Raw genomic sequence first — 19,311 nt, 5'->3', positions numbered from 1 at the left:
AAAAGTGACGTAAGAACTGAGAGTAAAGACTATAAGGATTTATGGTAAGAGTCAAACGAAATGTACAGAATACTCATAGCCACTAGTCACTTCCTTTTCCTTGACATAGATGGTTCTAATACCCTGGTTTTCTCTCTTATTCTTGTATTTGTTTTGAGCATTTGGGAAATCTCTTTAACATTTTATTAATTACGAAGCCCTCAAAATGGATGAAGACATATACAAACCATATTCTTTCAGATTCTCGTCATTTATTGGTAAGTATAAGCTATGAAAAATAATTTTGTAAATAAGCTTAACAAGCAGCCAAATTTTCTATTAACACCACCACCACGAATAACACAAATTAAAGCAGATTACTTTCAAATACCTGGCAGCTGTGATCAGTATCCAATCCATCCCAGAGACTCATAAACTGAGCTTTCATCATGGCTGTAGCTTCATGGTCAGAACTTGAACGGTTTCGTAGAAAGGAGTCTAGAAGAAAAAAATCCTTAACCTTACAAATCAATAATAAATTATTCTTTACATAATTTCAAATCATTAATTAAAAGCTGACAATTTTATGAAAGATTACAAAGAAAAGGGTTCGAATATGCCTTTTCACACATTATTCTGATATAACCACTTTGACAAATTATCCAGCAAATTAAAACAATCAATTCACAATCCTCATTTCTTTCCTAAAAATACATTCATACCAACATATATAAAAGAAATAAAGGATCTAGTGCTGAGAAGCTAAAAAAGGATCACGTAGTGTCTTAGAGCAAAAGTCTGTGTGCTTTGGCCCTAACTTCCCAGGTTCTCTGCATCCTATGCGTTCTTAATTATGGGATCACATACTTTTCCCTCATACACTTTTCCTGGTGATAAATAAAAATGATACTGGAAAATCTCAGAACACTATTAAGTGGGAAAATATAGGACAGGAAATGGTTTAAAACATACATGCTGGCATGCATGTACATATACATTATACAGGGTAAAAAAACCTTTAATGAAATACGCCAAAATGCTAATAACTTTGGTTATCTCTCAGTGATACTGATGGACAATTTTAAATTTCTCTTGAATTCTTTTCTGTCTTCCAAATTATCTATAATGAACATGAAATACTTTTAAAAGGGGGAAAATATTTTCCTTCTAGAACAAAAGGACTGAAAGGTGGTATATCCTAAGAATGAAAAAAAGACAATAAAAACAAATTCTGTATTTTCCAGTACAATCCTATTTCAAATGTTTTGTCTTGTATCCCTTCAAATCACTGGCATTTCTCAATAACTTTCACATTTCAACATTAAAACTAAAACTTGAAGTCTGTCAATCATACATGCAAGTGACATGAAAATGCTTTTTAATGTGCTGGGTCCAAGCTTTAAAAAACAAAAAATTTTTTAAAAAAGTAATTACAGCAAAAACACATTACTGTGACATGATAGTTTTGTGATGGCAAACATATATCCTGTATTTTCTTTTACAGTTCTAATCGTGTACAATATGTACCAGTGTTGGACCATGTATTGTACCATGTGTTGTACCATGTACAATAAACGTACCCATTTATTCTGGATGTATAAAATCTAGTCATTTAAAAATTGCTTATTTTTTAAAGATAGATTGTGTAAGTTTAGCTGCCTACTTAACCACCATAATTCTGCCATTAGTTATTCTCAAATTATCTTCATTTCTAAGAAGTGGTTCTGGCAAGATGGCAGCTTAAAATAATATGAAAAACTTAAAATTCTGGATCAAAGTATAAATAACCTAACTATATCAGTAGTTACATTAAATGTAAATGGTCTAGAGTATGCAATTACCTGTTTAAGATATTAGACTGGATAAAAAAAAACCAAAACCCAATTGTGCACTGCTTACACGAGACACACTTTAAATATAAAAGCTCAGAATGCTGAAGAGGGTGGAAAAAGACATGTATGTAAACACTGACAAAAAGACTGAATAAGGTATTTTTTTAAAGTTAATGCATATCTGATAAATAGTGCTAAAACAATCGGACATCCATATGCAAAAAAACAGACCTCGACACAGACCTTATACATTTCACAAAAATTAACTCAAAACAGAACACAGACCTAAATGTAAAACAAAAAGCTATAAAACTTATGAAGACAATACAGGAGAAAATTTAGGGAACCCTGGGTTTGGTGATGAACTTTTACATACAACACCAAAAGCACAATCCATCCAAGAAAAAAATGTGTAAGTCGGAGTTTATTAAAAATAAAATTCCTGCCCTGTGGAAGACATTGTTAAGAGAAAAGACAAGCCACAGACTGGAAAAAAATATTTATTGTATAAAACACATACCTGATAAAGGACTTGTATCCAAGATATACAAAGAACTCTTAAAATTCAACAAGAAAACAACCCAGTTAAAAAATGAGCAAAAGATATGAACAGAGACCCCACCAAAGAAGATATACAGATGGCAAATAAGCATATGAAAAGATGCTCAACAATATACGTCACTGGGGAAGTGCAAATTAAAACGAGATACCACTACACACTTATTAGGATAGCTAAAATCCAAAAAATTGGTAATACCAAGTGCTGGAGAGGAGTAGAGAAACAGGACCTCTCATTTACTGCTGGTAGAACTGCAAAATGGTAGAACTGCTGGTGGAACTTTTAAGTGCAAATAGCCACTTTGAAATACATTTGGTAGTTTCTTACAAAGTTAAACACAGATTTTCCATACGATCCAGCAATTGAGCTCCTAGGTATTTACCCAGTTGAGGTGGAAACTTAAGTCCACACAAAATCTTGCATTTCTCTGTTGTTAGCAGCTTTACTCATAACTGCACAAAACTGGAAACAACCAACAGGTCCTTTAATAGATGAATGGATAAGCAAACTGTGGTACAACCATACAGTGGAATATGATTCAGCAATATAAAGAAATGAGCTACCAAGCCATAAAAAGATAATGGAGGAAACAAATGCATACTGCTAAGTGAAAGAAACCAGTCTGAGAAAGCGACATGTTATATGATTCCAACTGTATGATATTCTGTAAAAGGCAAAACAATAGAGACAGTGCAGCTAGGAGTTTGGGAGGGAGGAGTTTGAGAGGGATGAACAGGTAGAGCACAGGGGATTTTTAGGGTGGTGAAACTATTCTGCCTGATATTGTAAGGGTAGATACATGATATTATGCATTTGTCAAAGACCACAGAACTGTACAACACAGAATGGACCTTAATATAAACTATGGACTTTAGTTATTAATAACATACCGGTAATGGTTCATTAATTATAACAAATATATCACATTAACACAAAGTATTGATAATAGGGAAACTGTGTGTGGGGGGGATATGGGAACTCTGTACTTTCTGCTCAAGTCTTCTGTAAACTTAAAATTGTTCTAAAAAATAAAGTTTAGTAATTAAAAAAAAAAGGTTACTGAATATCTGAGATTGCAAGAAGGAAAGAAAAAAAATCCTAGAGATCAGAAAAAGAGAGAACTGAAAAAAAGAATGGTGAGATTTTGAGGTGATTATGCCACTGTTTGTGTGTGTGTTTGTGTACACAACAGGTATGCATGGGTAGCATCAGGAGGTTCTGCTTTGGTGTTAATATCCATGCTGAAGCCGAGATGCCCAAAAGGATGTACACTCACAGAAAATATAGACAAGAAAAAAAATTCTGCTCACCACTACAGGGAGTTAAGGACGCTTGTCTGTCTTGGCCTGGGCTCTGGAGGGAAATACGTCCCCCCTGAAAAACTAAAAACCAAGATCACAGGGGCTCTCTCTCAGGCCTGAAGTCTAAATTCAAACTGTCATTCAGTCTAGGAACATCCAAGTTGAGAAATTAGAGCCTAAAGCCTCTAAGTGGAAGACAGAAAAAGTACTCTGGATTATTTTAGGCAACACAGAATTCTCATATAAAAGCAAGTCCTAAGCAATCTGGAGTTAGAAATGACACACGGAAACAAATTACTATGAAAGAGAGTTAACGATATAAAGAAGTAAAATTTCAAACAGAACAATCCAAAGAACTATATAAAAATAGTATGTTTTAAATTTTGAAGACATAAAAGGGACTGAAATTTTAACAGAAGAGCAAGTTATAGTGAAAATAGATAAATTTGAAAAATAAACAAACAGAACTTCTAAAGTTCAAATATAATTGGCAGAATACAAACCCAATTGTTGCAAGATTGAACATAGCCAAGCAAAGAATCGCTTTTTATTACTTACTCAATGACTGACTGACTTTTGAGTGGCACCATTATTTTATGTATCGACAAAAATTTTTAAATACTGCCAATTAAATTATAACATGCTATCCCAATTTCAGGGATGTTAAAATGTAAAAAACTAACGTAAAACAGTATGTTTTAGAACTGATGAAATATGGTAGAGAACTAGATGCTACAACTATGGAAATGACTCAAAATTAAGTAGAGACTTGAAGAAAATATATATACATATATATAATGAAACATAAGTCTTGCAATATTCAATAGCAACTAGAGAGAAAAGATAGATTAATTACAAAGAAATATTAGGCTATAAGCAGAATTCTCAAAAGCGACAAGAAAGACTGGTAGGCAACAGACTTCCAGCTTTAAAACGCTGAAAGAAAATAATTCTGTAACATTTAAAAGTAAAAACAGAGTCAACACATTTTCACACAAATACAACTCACTGTACTCACAATCGTTGCTGAAAGAATTTTGACAGACTTCAGTAAGAAGGAAATTAAATCCAGAAAAGGCAGGTGTAAGAAGTAATAGTGAGCAAAATAAGTGGATCTCTAAACAAGGACTGCCAGTACAAAAACAACAACTAATATGGAAAAGTAAAAAACAAGAGAAACTGTTAACAAAAACATATAAGAGATGAGAGGAATGATTAGTATTCAAGAGTTCTAAGGTCCCTGTATTATTTGGGAAGAGGTGAGAAATAATTAGCCTAGACTTTTAAGACAAGTAGCTATGCTAAATGTATGCTAAAAGAAAAAGAATACAGTTGACCCTTGAAGAAGGTACGAGTTATGGGCGCTGAGCCTTTCCACAGTCCAAAATCCACGTATAATTTACAGTTGGCCCTCCATATCCACGGTTCCTCCGTAGCTGCAGTTCATGTGGTGATAAGAGTTTTTACTGTTGAGAAAAATCCATGTATAAGTGGACCCATTCAAACCTGTTGTTCAAGGGTCAACTGTACGTAACTTCTAAACCTGTGTGAGGGAAAAGGGAATAAAAAAAGCACAGAAGTCCACTAGATTGGTAAATACCCATAAAAAGCACACAGTTATGTGATAGAAATAAATCTAGATATATCAGCTATCAAAATGAGAACAAACTGACCACAGTTCCTGGTTAAACAGCCTTAGATTAAAATTTTTAAAAATCCAGCTATATGCTCCTTTGTGCAAAAGTCAAAGCAAAAATCCAAAATAAATGGAACAAATTGAGAAAGATACACAAGGCAAACAAGTAACCAAAATACTTTATATCTATACCTATCTTTCTCTCTATATATTTCTATATAGCTTATCATATTACATATAATAGTAAATTCATTCAAAGCTACAGTTTTAATTATTGTAGCTTTATTATAATATATAAATTATAACAAAAATATAGATGATCCATAAAATAGAGAAAAAGTCCACTAATGTAAAAGTCATGACATACAGAGAAAGATGATCTATTTATAAGTTGACTGTCCATATGGCAAGGAATTAAACTAGATTCCTACTTAACGTTATATATTTTAAAAAGGAGAGTATTTATGGAGGTAGTGAAGGGATTTGTAAACCAGACACAAGAAGTATAAACCATAAAGGAAAAAAACTGATAAATGTAATTACATTTAAATTTAAATCTCCATAAAAGAAACTATCATAAAGTGAAAAGACAAGCCAGTCTAGAAAATATTTGCAATCATAATAAAACCTCATCAAAGAATTACTAAGAAAACTGCAAATAACCCCAAAGAAAAACCGGCAATTTACAAGCAAGGAAACCTAAACGGCTAATCAACATGTTAAAAGATGCACAAATTTACTAGTAAGCAGGGAAACACAAAACAATGATGAGATAATGTTTGCTCTTTAAGTTGACAAAAATTAATGATACTGCCTGAAAAGATAAGTTTTGGGGGAGTATGTAGGGAAACAAACTGTATACTGGTGAGAGTGTAAACGGGTATAACCACTTTGAAGAACTGGTAATCCTAGTGAGGTTGAAGATGGACACATCACACAACCTAATGGTTCAACTTCTAGATATCTACCCTGGACAAACATATGCATGAGGAAACATGTACACGAAAGTCCACTGCACACTGTTTAGAAAACACAGCATACCTATTTCGTCTATAAAGATGATGGAAGGCTGTAGCTTTATGGCAAGGGAGAAAACAGCAGCAGCCAGTTTCTGAGATTCTCCATACCACTTATCCGTCAGTGTTGAAGGCTGAAGGTTAATAAATCGACAACCTGCTTCTTTGGCTGTAGCCTTGGCAATCAACGTTTTACCACAGCCTGGAGGCCCATAGAGAAGGACACCTGGAAATTAACATGTTATTGTATTATTTCTTTTAAGAGAAGGAGATATTTGCTAGTTTATGGGATAATCAACATAATATTAATTCTGTCCACACTAAACTTTTTCACAATATTCACTTCCATTTTTATTCATCTTTTCTTATAGTAGAAAGGAAGGTGCTATATGCTAAGTTTGTGTCAGTGATGACATGTATTTGGGATTATAGCACCATTGTGCTTCCTCCCTTCATGAAATGGTCCAGTTCAGGATATTAAAGACAATCATCTTGACATCCAAACTCACACCTCTTGAGCAACGGCTGACAAATAAAATCGTCTAATGCCCTTCCCTTTCACAAGCTAAGAGCACTATAGCACAATGACAACAGCCCAGAGAAAATGAACAACTTCAAAACAGACTGTAGAAAACACTGTTTTGCTATTGCTCAGAGACTTAAGATAATGATCTTTTCTTAAAAAGAGATCACCAGTCACTCCTGTTTTAATTTCCTAGAAATAAAACTATATTATTAACCTAGAGTCTCCACTGACAGCAATCTGCTGCTAAATGCAATTTAAGGTAAGTCTTTTAATATATAAAAGATCTAAACAGGTTGAGGTCTTGAGCATTTGGGGAATCATCACCCACTGTTTTTCATCTAAAATGAGGTAGCATTTTCTAAGTTAATATAATACTAAAATTATGGCCCTGACTACAGATCATTTACAGACAGGCCTGACAAAAATCATCATCTGCAGACTTCTTTAACTATTTGCTTAATCTAGAGTTTCTCGACTTTTCTCATGTAATAGCACTTAAAGAATGACAATATTGGGAGTTCCCTGGCGGTCCAGTGGTTAGGACTCGGTGCTTTACTGCTGGGGCCTGGGTTCCATCCCTGGTTGGGGAGTTAAGATCCCACACGCCATGGCCAAATAAATAAATAAATAAATAAAGACAATATAGGCAGCATGCTGGGGTAAAATGGAGAGAATGTGGAGTTATCCAAAATATTCCTACTATGTAATAAAAATAAAAAACAAAATATGAGGGAAGAAAAATAAGTACTTTAATATAACCGCCGCCCCCAAAACTTACATTCTTTTTAAAAATGAGAAACTTGAGCTTGGTTCTATAACCTAGCAAATGTTTTTCGTGCCAAACATTTCAAAATAATGTTCAAACTCCTCCTCAAGCACACAAAGATTTTTCTAGTGGTCTTAGTAATTCTTCAAGATTCAACTAACTCATGTTTAATCATTTTAAACTAAACCCTTCTAAAGCTGATTTAAAAATTTAAATCCATAAGCACTGCCAGTATATGTTAATATTCTCAAGCAGTCCTTGCGATTTTTAACTACGTTCATTTAGGTACTAAAAGTTTAGTTAAGTCAGTTAAATTTGAACTTTCTACTGACACTTTTAGATGGCTCATGTGAACAATACAGAATATAGTCTAATGCCATCGAATTCAAGTAAAGCTGAAAACATATGGGATAACATATGGAATTATTACATTTATTATTTTGATCATATAATTTAATATGGAATGCAGGTCTACTAGCAAACTTTTAATATGTATTACTTGAATCTCAGGTTTTTAGAACTAATGATGCAAAAGTCTTCATATTTTGTTGACTTTGCAGCTACACCATCACTTCATAAACACATGGAATACTCTCAGACTGTCATACTTGTTTCAAAGTATTCATTTATCACTTTGAATATTTTATTCCTAATAGTTTAGTTTTGGTACCTCCTAGTAGGATTAAGTTTTTCCAATTATTTCAGGGATTATAATTAGTGTTATTAATTTAGCAGTTATTTACTAATGTCTCAAGATTTAACATGCAATGAAAACTTTTGGATTTCATAATCTTCTGGAGGATGGAGCTGTGACAGATAAGGTTCACATGAGGAACAATCAATGCTCACTTCTTGACCTGGTGGTAATTACATGAGTGTTAGCTTTAAAATTATTTATTCAACTGTTTAATCCCCATTTCTGTATGTATGTTAAGTTTCACTAAGATTCATGTTGTCTCATCTGATACTTTATCAGTGAGTACAGCAATAATATTATTTGAAAATGGCATGTTTTCTATATCCTTTGTTGAAGTGGACTCCACCATGTTAATATTTATGAAGATAAACGAGTGGTTCTGCAAATGAATGTGAGGCATTTAGCTTTAATTATTAGTTTTATAACCTTTTAACTAGTTTTTAGAACTTTGATACTTTTACAACCATTTTCAACAGGATTAAAAATGTGTTTATTATTTTGTGCTTTGTAGAGACTTAAAAATTCAAACCCCTCTTTAAGATGGATGTTTTTGACAAAGGCTTTACTTCCTAAGTACTGCATGCAAATACAAGATTTAGGATGAGGAAGAAAAGAAGTATTGGGACAAACAAATCCAAATTTGAGATAATCCTCATTAGTGAAAAATATATTACCTTATTAGTGACCAACTTTTCTTTCTTTCTTTTTTGGACTAGTTTATTTACTTTCAAGGTTTAATAAAAAATTTGTCCAAATGGTGGAAAAATAAATATCTGTAAAACTACTTAAATACAGAGTACTGGGTGGGGGGGGGAAGTTATAGGCCTTTATGACCTCAGAAAGTCCATCTTTCAAAACATATATTTCTTATCTACATTTTAAAGAATGCATCAAAACATGGAGTATGATGACATCCACAAACATGAAAGTTATGTGCCAAAATAATGATTACTGAATTCAGATTTTATAGAAGGACCATACAGCATTCAAATTGATTTCTTTTTTTAATTTTTTTTTTTTTTAATATTTATTTGGCTGTGCCAGGGCTCTTAGTTGTAGCATGCAGGATCTAGTTCCCTGACCAGGGTTTGAACCCAGGCCCCCTGCATTGGGAGCACAGGGTCTTAACCACTGGATCACCAGGGAAGTCCCTCAAATGGAATTTTAACTATTGTAAATTTTTAAATGTTTGGGGGGAAGAAAGGGTTACATTTTTTAATGCAACCATCAGTATTTTATGGCATGTTTTTGTAACCAATAAGTGACACCATATCTTTATGTTATTAAGTATGATTATCACGTGTCACACATTCATGACATAACAAATCATTCTCAAATTAACTTTCTGTAGTCTGTGAGGCAGTGATCAATTTCAGCTTAGACAGCAATGAACTAAGAAAAACATAAAATTGGCAATAAAGCAATGACTCAAACCTAGGTAACCTATTTCCAGTCCCCAAATGGAACAAGTATGGTATGCAACTGATTGTATACTCTGCTTCTGTACACCAATATCCAATTTATGTTGGGGGTCAAAAAGTAAATCAATGATTTTTCAAACTTTTGTTCTTGGTAAAAAATTATCCAAAAATGCAAAGCTGAAAAAGCTCAAATAGTAAAACTTTAGATCACATAATAAGGAAATACTCATGTAACTTAAAAAAATTTTTAAATACACATAGGAACCACCTTCAGTTTTAGATAATGCTTTTAAATAAAAAGCAGATTTACATAAGGCTGTTAAAGTACTCCCTCATAATTTGGTATCCGCTATGCTAATTGGGGCTTTAAACCAAGTCCAACTGGTGAAGTCACTCAGTTACCTGGCCTAAGATATCACTGATGAGAAAAGCTTTCTCTAACAGCATAAAAAAATTTCCTAAATTCATTAACATTGTGAAAATGAGACATAAAAATTGACAAAAGTTCTTTCTTGTTCACACTATAAACAACCTGCAAGAGGGTACTGAAGAACTTAGTAATCCAACATTTGCCTTACTCTTGATCTGGGCTCAGATAAATCATTTGAAATTTTCTTTGGGGAAAAGAAATTTTTTTTTTAAATCACAATAGAGTAAATGCTTCTTGTTAGAAGAAAAGTAGCTTTGTTGTTTCAGAAAGTAAAATACATAAAAAACAGATTTGTTGTTTTAGTTAACAAAAAGAGAATGCCATTTTTGGTGGTAACTGTCAGCCTCTATTTACCAGAAACAAAAATTTTCTACTTTGTAAAAATGTAGTTATTGGCTTCAATTACCTTTGAAATATAAATTAATGCACTTTTTGATATAGCTGCAAAATTAGTAAGATTATAAACTGCAACTTATACATGTTATTTTGATATTTCTAAAGATCCTTTTTTGAGAAATGCATTTGTCTAATTATTTGATTTCAGTCTTGACTAGCAACCTCTCTAGTTTTGGCAATACAATAAAGAGAAGCTTCTACTAGAAGCTTCTACTAAATAAGCTACGCTACAGCGTTTGTATTTGAAAGCCATGGCAACACACTTCTACAGATCTCACTGTCAATTATCATGTAAGCTACATTTGAATCACCTTTAACAAGTCTTAAACATGATCAATATATGAATGGCCAATAATAAAAGTATTATATTTAAGGATGTAGTTATAAATACTTTCAATTCTTGAGTTCCAAGGCTTCTGAAGTAATCACTAACTAGGAATAAGAAAATGTTTCCCTTAAAAATAAGCAGTATTTAATTTCTAGTTCATCTGTAGTTCACTATTTCCTTAAAAACAAAACCAAACAAAAAGCTACCACTGCAATCTAAAATAAAATTACCAAGAGGAAAAAAAATCACTAGAATCATGAAACAACCAGAAGTCTTATCTTGAAGACGAAAACCCATACTGCTATTTTGAATTTTTTTTATCCTTTATTTCCCTAATTTCATTTTCTTATAAGTAATAAAAATGAATTTGAAATAAAGGGATTATTTTGATATGTAACTATGGGGAAAAACTTTACCTAAATTTGGAAGCTGAAGAATAAGCAATTATTCTAAAATCATTATTTATAAAACACTTCACTGGATCTCAGCAGTCTCTTGAAAACCCAACTTCAAAAACACCAGTTCTATAATGGCAGAAAGTTTCCATGTTTTCCAGATTTTTAATGCTTTAGCAAATATAAACTTTTACCATACCTTTTGGAGGCTGCAAAAGCCTGGAATTTTCAAACAAATGCTTCTTTTTGATAGGTAAGATGACTGTGTCTTTCAGATCCGTAATGACATCATCCAAACCTGCTATATCACTCCAAGTAACCTGGTAAAAGTTAAGGTCAGCATGAAGTTTTACAGCTAATGTATATTCACCGAAGTAAAAAAGAATCCCCCCAAATGGCAAGCCTTAATTATACCTAAATAGTAAAATATAATTATACCTAAATAATAAAAGTTTAAAATGATATATTAATATAAGTACTTTTAAGCAATACTGAAATTATTAAACTACCATGAGCTGAAATTTAATAGTCAACTACCTATTCAAAAAAAAAAAAGGCCCTAGGTCCAACACTCAAAACTCTGAGTTTTGGGATCTAATAAGCTGACCTCACTCCATTAAGATGAGGAAATACTCCACCAAGAAGAATGGCGGAGCCAGCTCAGACAGTTCAGCACTAGCTGAGTGTGCCTAATTCACAGATGATGCTGTCAAACATAATAGGAATGAATTTAGAAATAAGGCTTATACTCACCAAACTGGGCTTCTGAATTTTACTAATTAAAAGTAAACTGTGTCAAAACTTGGCTTATATCTTTATAGAGAGTAAACAGGGATACATTTTTTCAAAACTGATACAGCTTGTGTATTTCAAAGCCTTCTGATTCAGCTTAAAAAATTTTTTTGGGGGGTGGGCACTGGATAAACTAACTGAAAAAGACCTGAAAAACAAACAAAAACAACCTAGCTTTAATTTGGAAGAGTAAAGGGGCTGGAGGTGGGGCTGGTCAGAAGCAATATTTACAACACATTTATTTTCCACTATAAAAAAAAAAGTGAAAAAGCGCAGCCAGATCTGAAAAAAATCATCACTTACTTTCACTGTAGCTATAACAAAGAACTGAGTTCATTTCAAATGGAGGATTGATTCTGGAAAGGCATGTATGTCTCTGTGCACACAGATATTAATAGACATTGTAGATTTTTATTTCCTAGATTTGGAGATAAGGATATCGTATTTCATTCTATTTATTTACACCTATTGTTACAAAATATTCACAGAGGATTTTAGAGTTTATAAATTACATTAATCTGATGCTCAAAATAATCCTTTAGAAGTAGGTAGAGCAGGTATTACATTGTCCCTGGATTATACACGAGGGAACTGAAACTCAAAGAGAAAATAATTTACCAAGGCCATAAATGGAAAAACTTGGATTCAGAATCTTGTGTTGTCTATCATACCTTATAAAAAATCTAGATTTGAACTCCAAGTCAAATATCCACAAGACTTAAAGCAGTAATCTTATATGCCACAAAGGTGAATATATAAAAGTACAGGTTTAACTAAACAAACGTGCACAAAAAAAGTTAAAACAGCAGGCCCGAGACGATTATCCTTGGAAAGGCCTGCTTGCAAGGCTAGCCCCTGGCTGGAGTATGGGAGATACTTAGATTTTGGGAGAGTTTCCTCCATTTTCCTGATTAGAACAGCTCACTGTGCCTAAACTGTTTGTGCAAACAATATGGTTTATGGTGGATACCTGTTTTGCTTATGGGAGTCTAGAATTTTGATACATGTTAGGAAGATGCAGTCTATGTGACCAGTCCCAATTAAAACCCTGGGCCCTAAGTCTCTAATGAGCTTCTTTGGTAGATAGCATTTGACATGTGTTCTCACAACCTGTTGCTGAAAGAATTAAGTGCACCCTGTGTGACTTCACTAGAAGACTCTTGGAAGCTGGTGCCTGACTTCCTCCAGACTTCATCCCACGCCCCTCTTTGCTAATTTTGCCTTGTATCCTTTTGTTGTAATAAATTATATCCAGGAGTATGACTACACTGAATCCTGTGATTCCTCCTAGTAGAATAGGAGAATCATCAAACCTGGTCATGGTCTTTGGGACTCTTGATACAAAACGCTAGACAAAAAAAATATTAAATAAGATTAAAGATACCTACATGCATGTTAAGAGGGTCTACTAGATGAGCAGCAATACTCATTTCATATTCTGAAAGCTTCACATTTTTCACGCCGATTTGCTTCATTAATTTTTCTGCCTAGAAAGAAAAAACAAGCAACCTCCTTTAGTTTGATATTTAGACACTGGCACTCCATAACATGTAACTGTGAAGTCTAAAGAGCAATGAACAGACATACAAGATTTTCCAGAGATATTCTATGCCACTTGTTTCATCCTTCCCCATTCTTAAGTCCTTAAGTAAAAAAAGATTTGAAGGTCTACTCTACAGAAACCAGGGCAATTTAAACCAGCTTTTGGGAAATGAGAAAATAGGGTACATGACTGAAGAGATATATACACGGCCTCTCATTGCTCCAATGAGATTCTAAGGTCCAACTTGATTTCTCTTTCCTAGCAGGATTATCATGACAGGTGAAAATGAAGCCTCAAGATGAAAGATCGAGGAGTTAAGGCTATCAAGAAATGGACAGAGTTTCTTTCCTTCAATTGACAGAGTATCTGAAAACAGGTGCCCAACTTTCCTCAAATTACCCATATATCTACAACAGGTGTTCAACCAAACTAATTTCAAATTGTTCTGAGATACTATCCTTTTTAAAGTCAATTCTTGGGGCTAGGCAACCAGAGATAATAAAAATAATTTTCAGTTAGAAGTATACTTGCATATATTTTTAGAGCTGGGCAAAACTAGCCTTAAAGCTATAAGCTCTAGCAAAGCAACACAGCTTTCAACTAAAATAAAAATAATGTTAACAGTAAAACATTTACTGAGTGTGCCAAATATTATGCCAAAATATTGTAGATGGATTAACTCATTGAATCCTCAGAGAGATCCTATGAGGTAGGTACAATTTCTCCCCAACACAGAAAAAGAAACTGAAGCGTAGCTCAGACTAAGTTATTTGTCTTAGGTTAAAAGTTAGCAGATGGAAGAGGCAACATATGAATCCACACAGTCCCAACTCTAGAGCCAATACTCTAACCATCATATATATTACCTTGGTTTCCTCAGTTACATGACTGGAGTTTGTGGCAACTAAAGAGTCTTTAAAAATCTAGACATAATATATTCAAATTTCAATTAAGTGAACAGTTTTAGAAATGAAGGTGCTCTGGTAAATCATATTTACCTAAATTTTTGTTGTTACATTTTCCTAGAATACTTTTGATTATATATAATCTTGCTATTTGTCAGGGGTATTGCTACTCTTAAAAAAAATCACATCATACAGCATTATAGTTATAGACTGGTTAGAGGATCAGGATGTGTGTTGATCATATCCTAGTAATACAGCATTTTTTTTAAAAAAAGTGCTATGAACCACATCACTTTTCCTATTTAGCCACCCCTCTGAATCAATGGATAAAGCAGCCTTTTCCAGATTCTTTTATCTCTTTCTTACAAATATCTTCTCTTTCACTGACTTTAAATGTGTCAGCTATGAACAGTATCCTGTTTTCTGTACCTATAACAGCATTAATTTCTCTTCTTTTCCTTTGTTCTTCTATAAATGTGAAGCCATCCCACATGTGTTCTTCCTAGGCCATGCTCTAATACAGTGGTCCTCAACCAGGGGTGACTCTGGCGCCCTAGGGGACATTTGGCAATGCCTGAAAATACTTTTGGTTGTCACAACTTGGGTGCGTGGGGCAGTGCTACTGGTATCTGGTCAGCAGAGACAGGGATGCTGCTAAACAATCAAGAAGGCAAAGGATATCCTGCTTCCCCACCTCCATTATCTGGTCCAAAATGTCAGTATTTGAGAAACCATGCTTTTCTCTCTATCAGCTACTTGCCCTTAAAATTTTACTCTAGGCCACAATTGCCTCTTGCTACCTTTATTTATATTTGGAATTTCCTAAATAAAAATTATCAACTATGTTGTTTACTTTATAGAGACAGAAAACGCTATAGTTGAGTTTACCTAGAATCTTTTCTCCACAACAGCAGTTCCATTTAACAATGTCTTCAGGTTGCATTAATAACATTGATAGGAAAGAGAAAAAAAAAATTAACGTTTATTGAGCACCTACCACATTCCTGGCACTGTGCTGGATACGGTTTACAATCAACCCTTGAAACCATCCTGAGAAGTAGCTATTATTATTCTCATTTTTCAGATGAAGAACTCAAGGGTCAGAGAAATGCAAAGAACTGGCAAGATTACACAGCTATGAATCAGCATTACCAGAGCTCAAACTCTGATCTAATTTCAAAGCTCATGTTCTGTTAAAACACTAACATTTCTCATTTGGGAGAGCAGAACATGCTTAACACACAAGTAAATGAAAAGAAAGCACCCGAAAACACATCATACCAGTACCAAACTGTGTTCCAGGAACAAGTTATCCAATTGTCTAGCTTTGACACATTTAACTGAGCCTTTATTTCTAAAATGTTTTACCTAGAAAACCAAAATTATGATTGGACTACTTGAAAAATGGCTTATGCTCATGCAATGCTTTACTGTTTACAGCTTAATGACAATTATACTTTCTAGTCACCCACATTTGCTTGGTTTTTAAAGTGGGTCTCTCCCACTCTGTGGAGGGAAAATGGTGAACTGTGGGTGAGGAGTCAGAGGTAGAAGGGAAACTTACTTTTTACTTTATACCCATCTTTTAAACTGTTTCATAGTATTTTTTATCCTTTCACTCTATTTCACTTTTTCTCCATGTAAAGTATTATTTAAAAAGTAAAGAAGTGGGGTAGGAAATAGTGAACTAATATTTCTGCCTAGAATGAGGAAGGAGGAAATGGAGTAAAGGAGCAGCAGAATAGAAACACTTATTTCATAAAGGTTCTAAAAGAATCATAAAATTGGTTGTTCTTTTGGAAGGATAATTTTAGAAAGTTAGAGATAGCACAAGAGTGAAAAAACAAAGATGAACTAATTCAACTTATTTCAAAAAACTTTTACTGAGGTCATAGCTGAAGTACTCCAATTTTAAGTGTAGATAGAGGAAATTGACATAAAGCTTTAAAAAATACATTTAAGTAGAAAATAGCAAAGAATTTGAAGAATTATCTTTATACATTAGGTATAAGCCTTTACCACAAACTTACATTAAAATTCTAACAAACACCCCTTTCTAGACATGCAGAGACAATTATCTTCTCTTTTAGCGTTAGTGCACTTACATCTTCTGACTTTATCGTATAACCCAAAAGTTGCTGGATAAGACGACTTTCTACTATAATACTCTTCTGCTATGTTACTGTATAAAACACTATAATGCACTGAGTTTTATCTCGAGTTTCCCTCTTGTTGCTTTTCTTTCCTCATCACTTCTATCTATCCCCTTGGCCACTCAGACAACACTAACTGCTTGTTCCTTACTGATTTCCCATCTGAATTTCCTTATTTACTTCAGCTCAGTCTTCTATGATTCAGCTCCAGTGAACCATGGTTTTAGGGCCACTTGATTGGTAATGCAGTTCACAATGGCTTCCTGGTGTCAACAAATGTTAGCTCTTCCAAATGGTAACTGGCATTCTATGATGGCTGCTCTTAAAAACACCTGGCAGTTGAGAATTCCAGTTTAAGATTTTCAGTGTGTCAGTCCTTCACAAACTATTTCATCTATTACTTATATCAAAATAACTGAAATGAAGTTTTGAACCTTACAATATCAATGATAGGACTAAAAATATGGAGACATTAAGTTAATGACTAAGGTCACAATATATGACCTTCATGTGTATGAATTCTCAGTAGTGAATCTTTCCAGGCCTTTGACAACTAAACTACAATCTCAGGAATATTATATAGTCTAATTAATATGCTAAACAAAATACTGTATATACAAATGCCCAGGAGAGGTCAAGCATTAAGTTATTCATCCTGTACTTGAAAGCTCTTTAATAGTACACCTAGAGATTCCCTGTTTTCTAACATCTCAATTAACCCAACCCATCCTTTTATTACAGACATACCTATCAAAACTCTTGTGCTACATCTCAATATGATCCAACAGCGGCACGTGCCCAGCAAACCCTTGTCCCTCTTTAACACTCTGCTGAAACCATCTCCTCTCTCATTACCAATTAAATATCCCACATTTCGTAAGGCTGGAAGTTTTCCTGGCTTTAAGCTAGAAATTATTTACAAATATCCTGTTTAATCCAAACGTAAGACTACTTCTAGGTTACTCTTCCTGATTTGAATGCACCTATGTCATCCTTCACCTTTCATCTCAAAACTGCACTGCCTTTAAGCTCACATCAGGCCCACGGATTATCTGGTAATCTCAAAACGTTATCTAAGCTTTTATAGTCAGTGTTCTTCCTCTGTGACCACAGGAGTCATACCTTCCTCCTCTCCCACATTCACGCCTGATCTTTGCCCTCAATACGCACTCTAATTCCTTAATTCCTTTCTATACGCCAACTAAATTATCCCCCATCTGACTTCCTAAATGGCCTGTACCACAGAATGTCTTCCGTAGAAACATACGATTCCTTACACTTATTGTTATACCAGTTAGCCCTATCTTCAATGCAGGTTCAGCACCACCACTCAATTTATCTGCTCCCAACCTGCTGAGAAATGCTCAAGAAGTTCATAAAAACAAAACAATTGAGTTCCTAATAAACTCATGCTTTCTTCAATTATGCCCTAATGTTCCATAACCTACTATGATTTATCTCGTTATATACTAATCACATATTTACCGCAGCAGGTCCCAAACCTTCTCCACTCCCAAGCACGTTTAGTTACAATCTCTCCCCTTTGTCGAGAATAAAACAGTTAACTCTACCTTAAAATGTTCCTGTAACTACCGATCCCAATCCCTCCTGGTTCTTCCAGGACCTACCTCCCTCCTCTTTGGCAGCAACTCTCTACCTGCTCCACTAGTCTTTTCCCCTTTCTTCTTTACCTTTCCCTCAGCAAATTCTGCAATGACTATGTTCTTTTACTCCAAATTACACTTGCTGTCCCCAGTGAATGGAAATTGCTCTCTTTAATGATTTCAGTAAATTTACTGATTGCTTTTTTCGTTCACATTCCTCATGACGTCTTCTCCTGGATCATTTTATAATACAACATTTACAACCAATTCTCTTTTGCAACCTCCTTTTCCCTTGGCTTTGGTGACTTCACACACACAAGTGATTTTCCAGATGGTGGGAAAGAATTTAAGAAGGGGCTTTTAAAAATTATATTTAACACACCACCAACTTCCCCAAATTCTGATGTTTCAAAATGTAACATCCTTCCATTTGAAAATAACTGCCACAGTGAACCACTGTTACAATCTGCAGTATCTTGTATACTTCAAGGTAAGTTGGGGTGGGAAAGACTGGAACCAACAACTTACATTATTCTGGTTTTATTCCTCCTCCTCTGGCCACTTATTTTTTTAAAAAGTACTTTTATTAAAATTGGATAAGTTAAAAAGAATATCTTTAGAACATGCAGATGAGGTATAAAGAACCACAGAGTAGGTGCTCAATGAATATCTGTTATATGAATAAATTTAAGTCTTTAATCCCAGGAAGAGATTATTGTGCACGGAATCAAGTAGAAATCAAATTTTATTCCCTCCCATACAGAGCCAATGGTCTAAGTATCATTTATTGAGAAGTCCATCCATTCTCCAATAATCTACAAAGCAAAGCCAGTTATGTCACACATCATTTCCATATTACAGGTAGGACTGTTTCTGGACTCTATTCTGCTATATTTGCCAATCCACCCCTGTGCCAATAGCACATTGTTTTGTTTTGTTTTTTAATTTATTTATTTTTAGTTTTAATTTATTTATTTTTGGCTGTGTTGGGTCTTCATTGCTGCATGCAGGCTTTCTCTAGTTGCAACGAAT

General features: G+C 34.1%; 1 protein-coding gene and 1 long non-coding RNA gene across 4 annotated transcripts in view; both read right to left on the bottom strand.

Moving 5' to 3' along the window:
• The window catches only part of ATAD1 (ATPase family AAA domain containing 1), a 54,351-nt gene that overhangs the window by 26,794 nt on the left and 8,246 nt on the right, over positions 1-19,311 (bottom strand). For all 3 annotated transcript variants that reach the window (XM_082423885.1, XM_082423886.1, XM_082423887.1), the window contains exons 3-6: positions 13,463-13,561; positions 11,482-11,602; positions 6,349-6,549; positions 371-477 (exon numbers count right to left, since the gene is read on the bottom strand). In XM_082423885.1, the coding sequence (XP_082280011.1) occupies positions 371-477; positions 6,349-6,549; positions 11,482-11,602; positions 13,463-13,561 (528 nt within the window). The remainder of the gene's footprint in view (positions 1-370; positions 478-6,348; positions 6,550-11,481; positions 11,603-13,462; positions 13,562-19,311) is intronic.
• LOC309642430 lies at positions 2,296-6,342 on the bottom strand. The gene is made up of 2 exons (XR_014253194.1): positions 3,681-6,342; positions 2,296-2,368 (listed from the first exon to the last, which is right to left on the bottom strand). It is a non-coding gene; the product is annotated as an uncharacterized lncRNA (long non-coding RNA).

This window comes from Balaenoptera physalus, assembly GCF_965194825.1.
Source record: "Balaenoptera physalus genome assembly, chromosome: 14".
Classification (NCBI taxonomy): Eukaryota; Metazoa; Chordata; class Mammalia; order Artiodactyla; family Balaenopteridae; genus Balaenoptera; species Balaenoptera physalus.
This window is presented reverse-complemented; position numbering and strand designations above follow the sequence as displayed.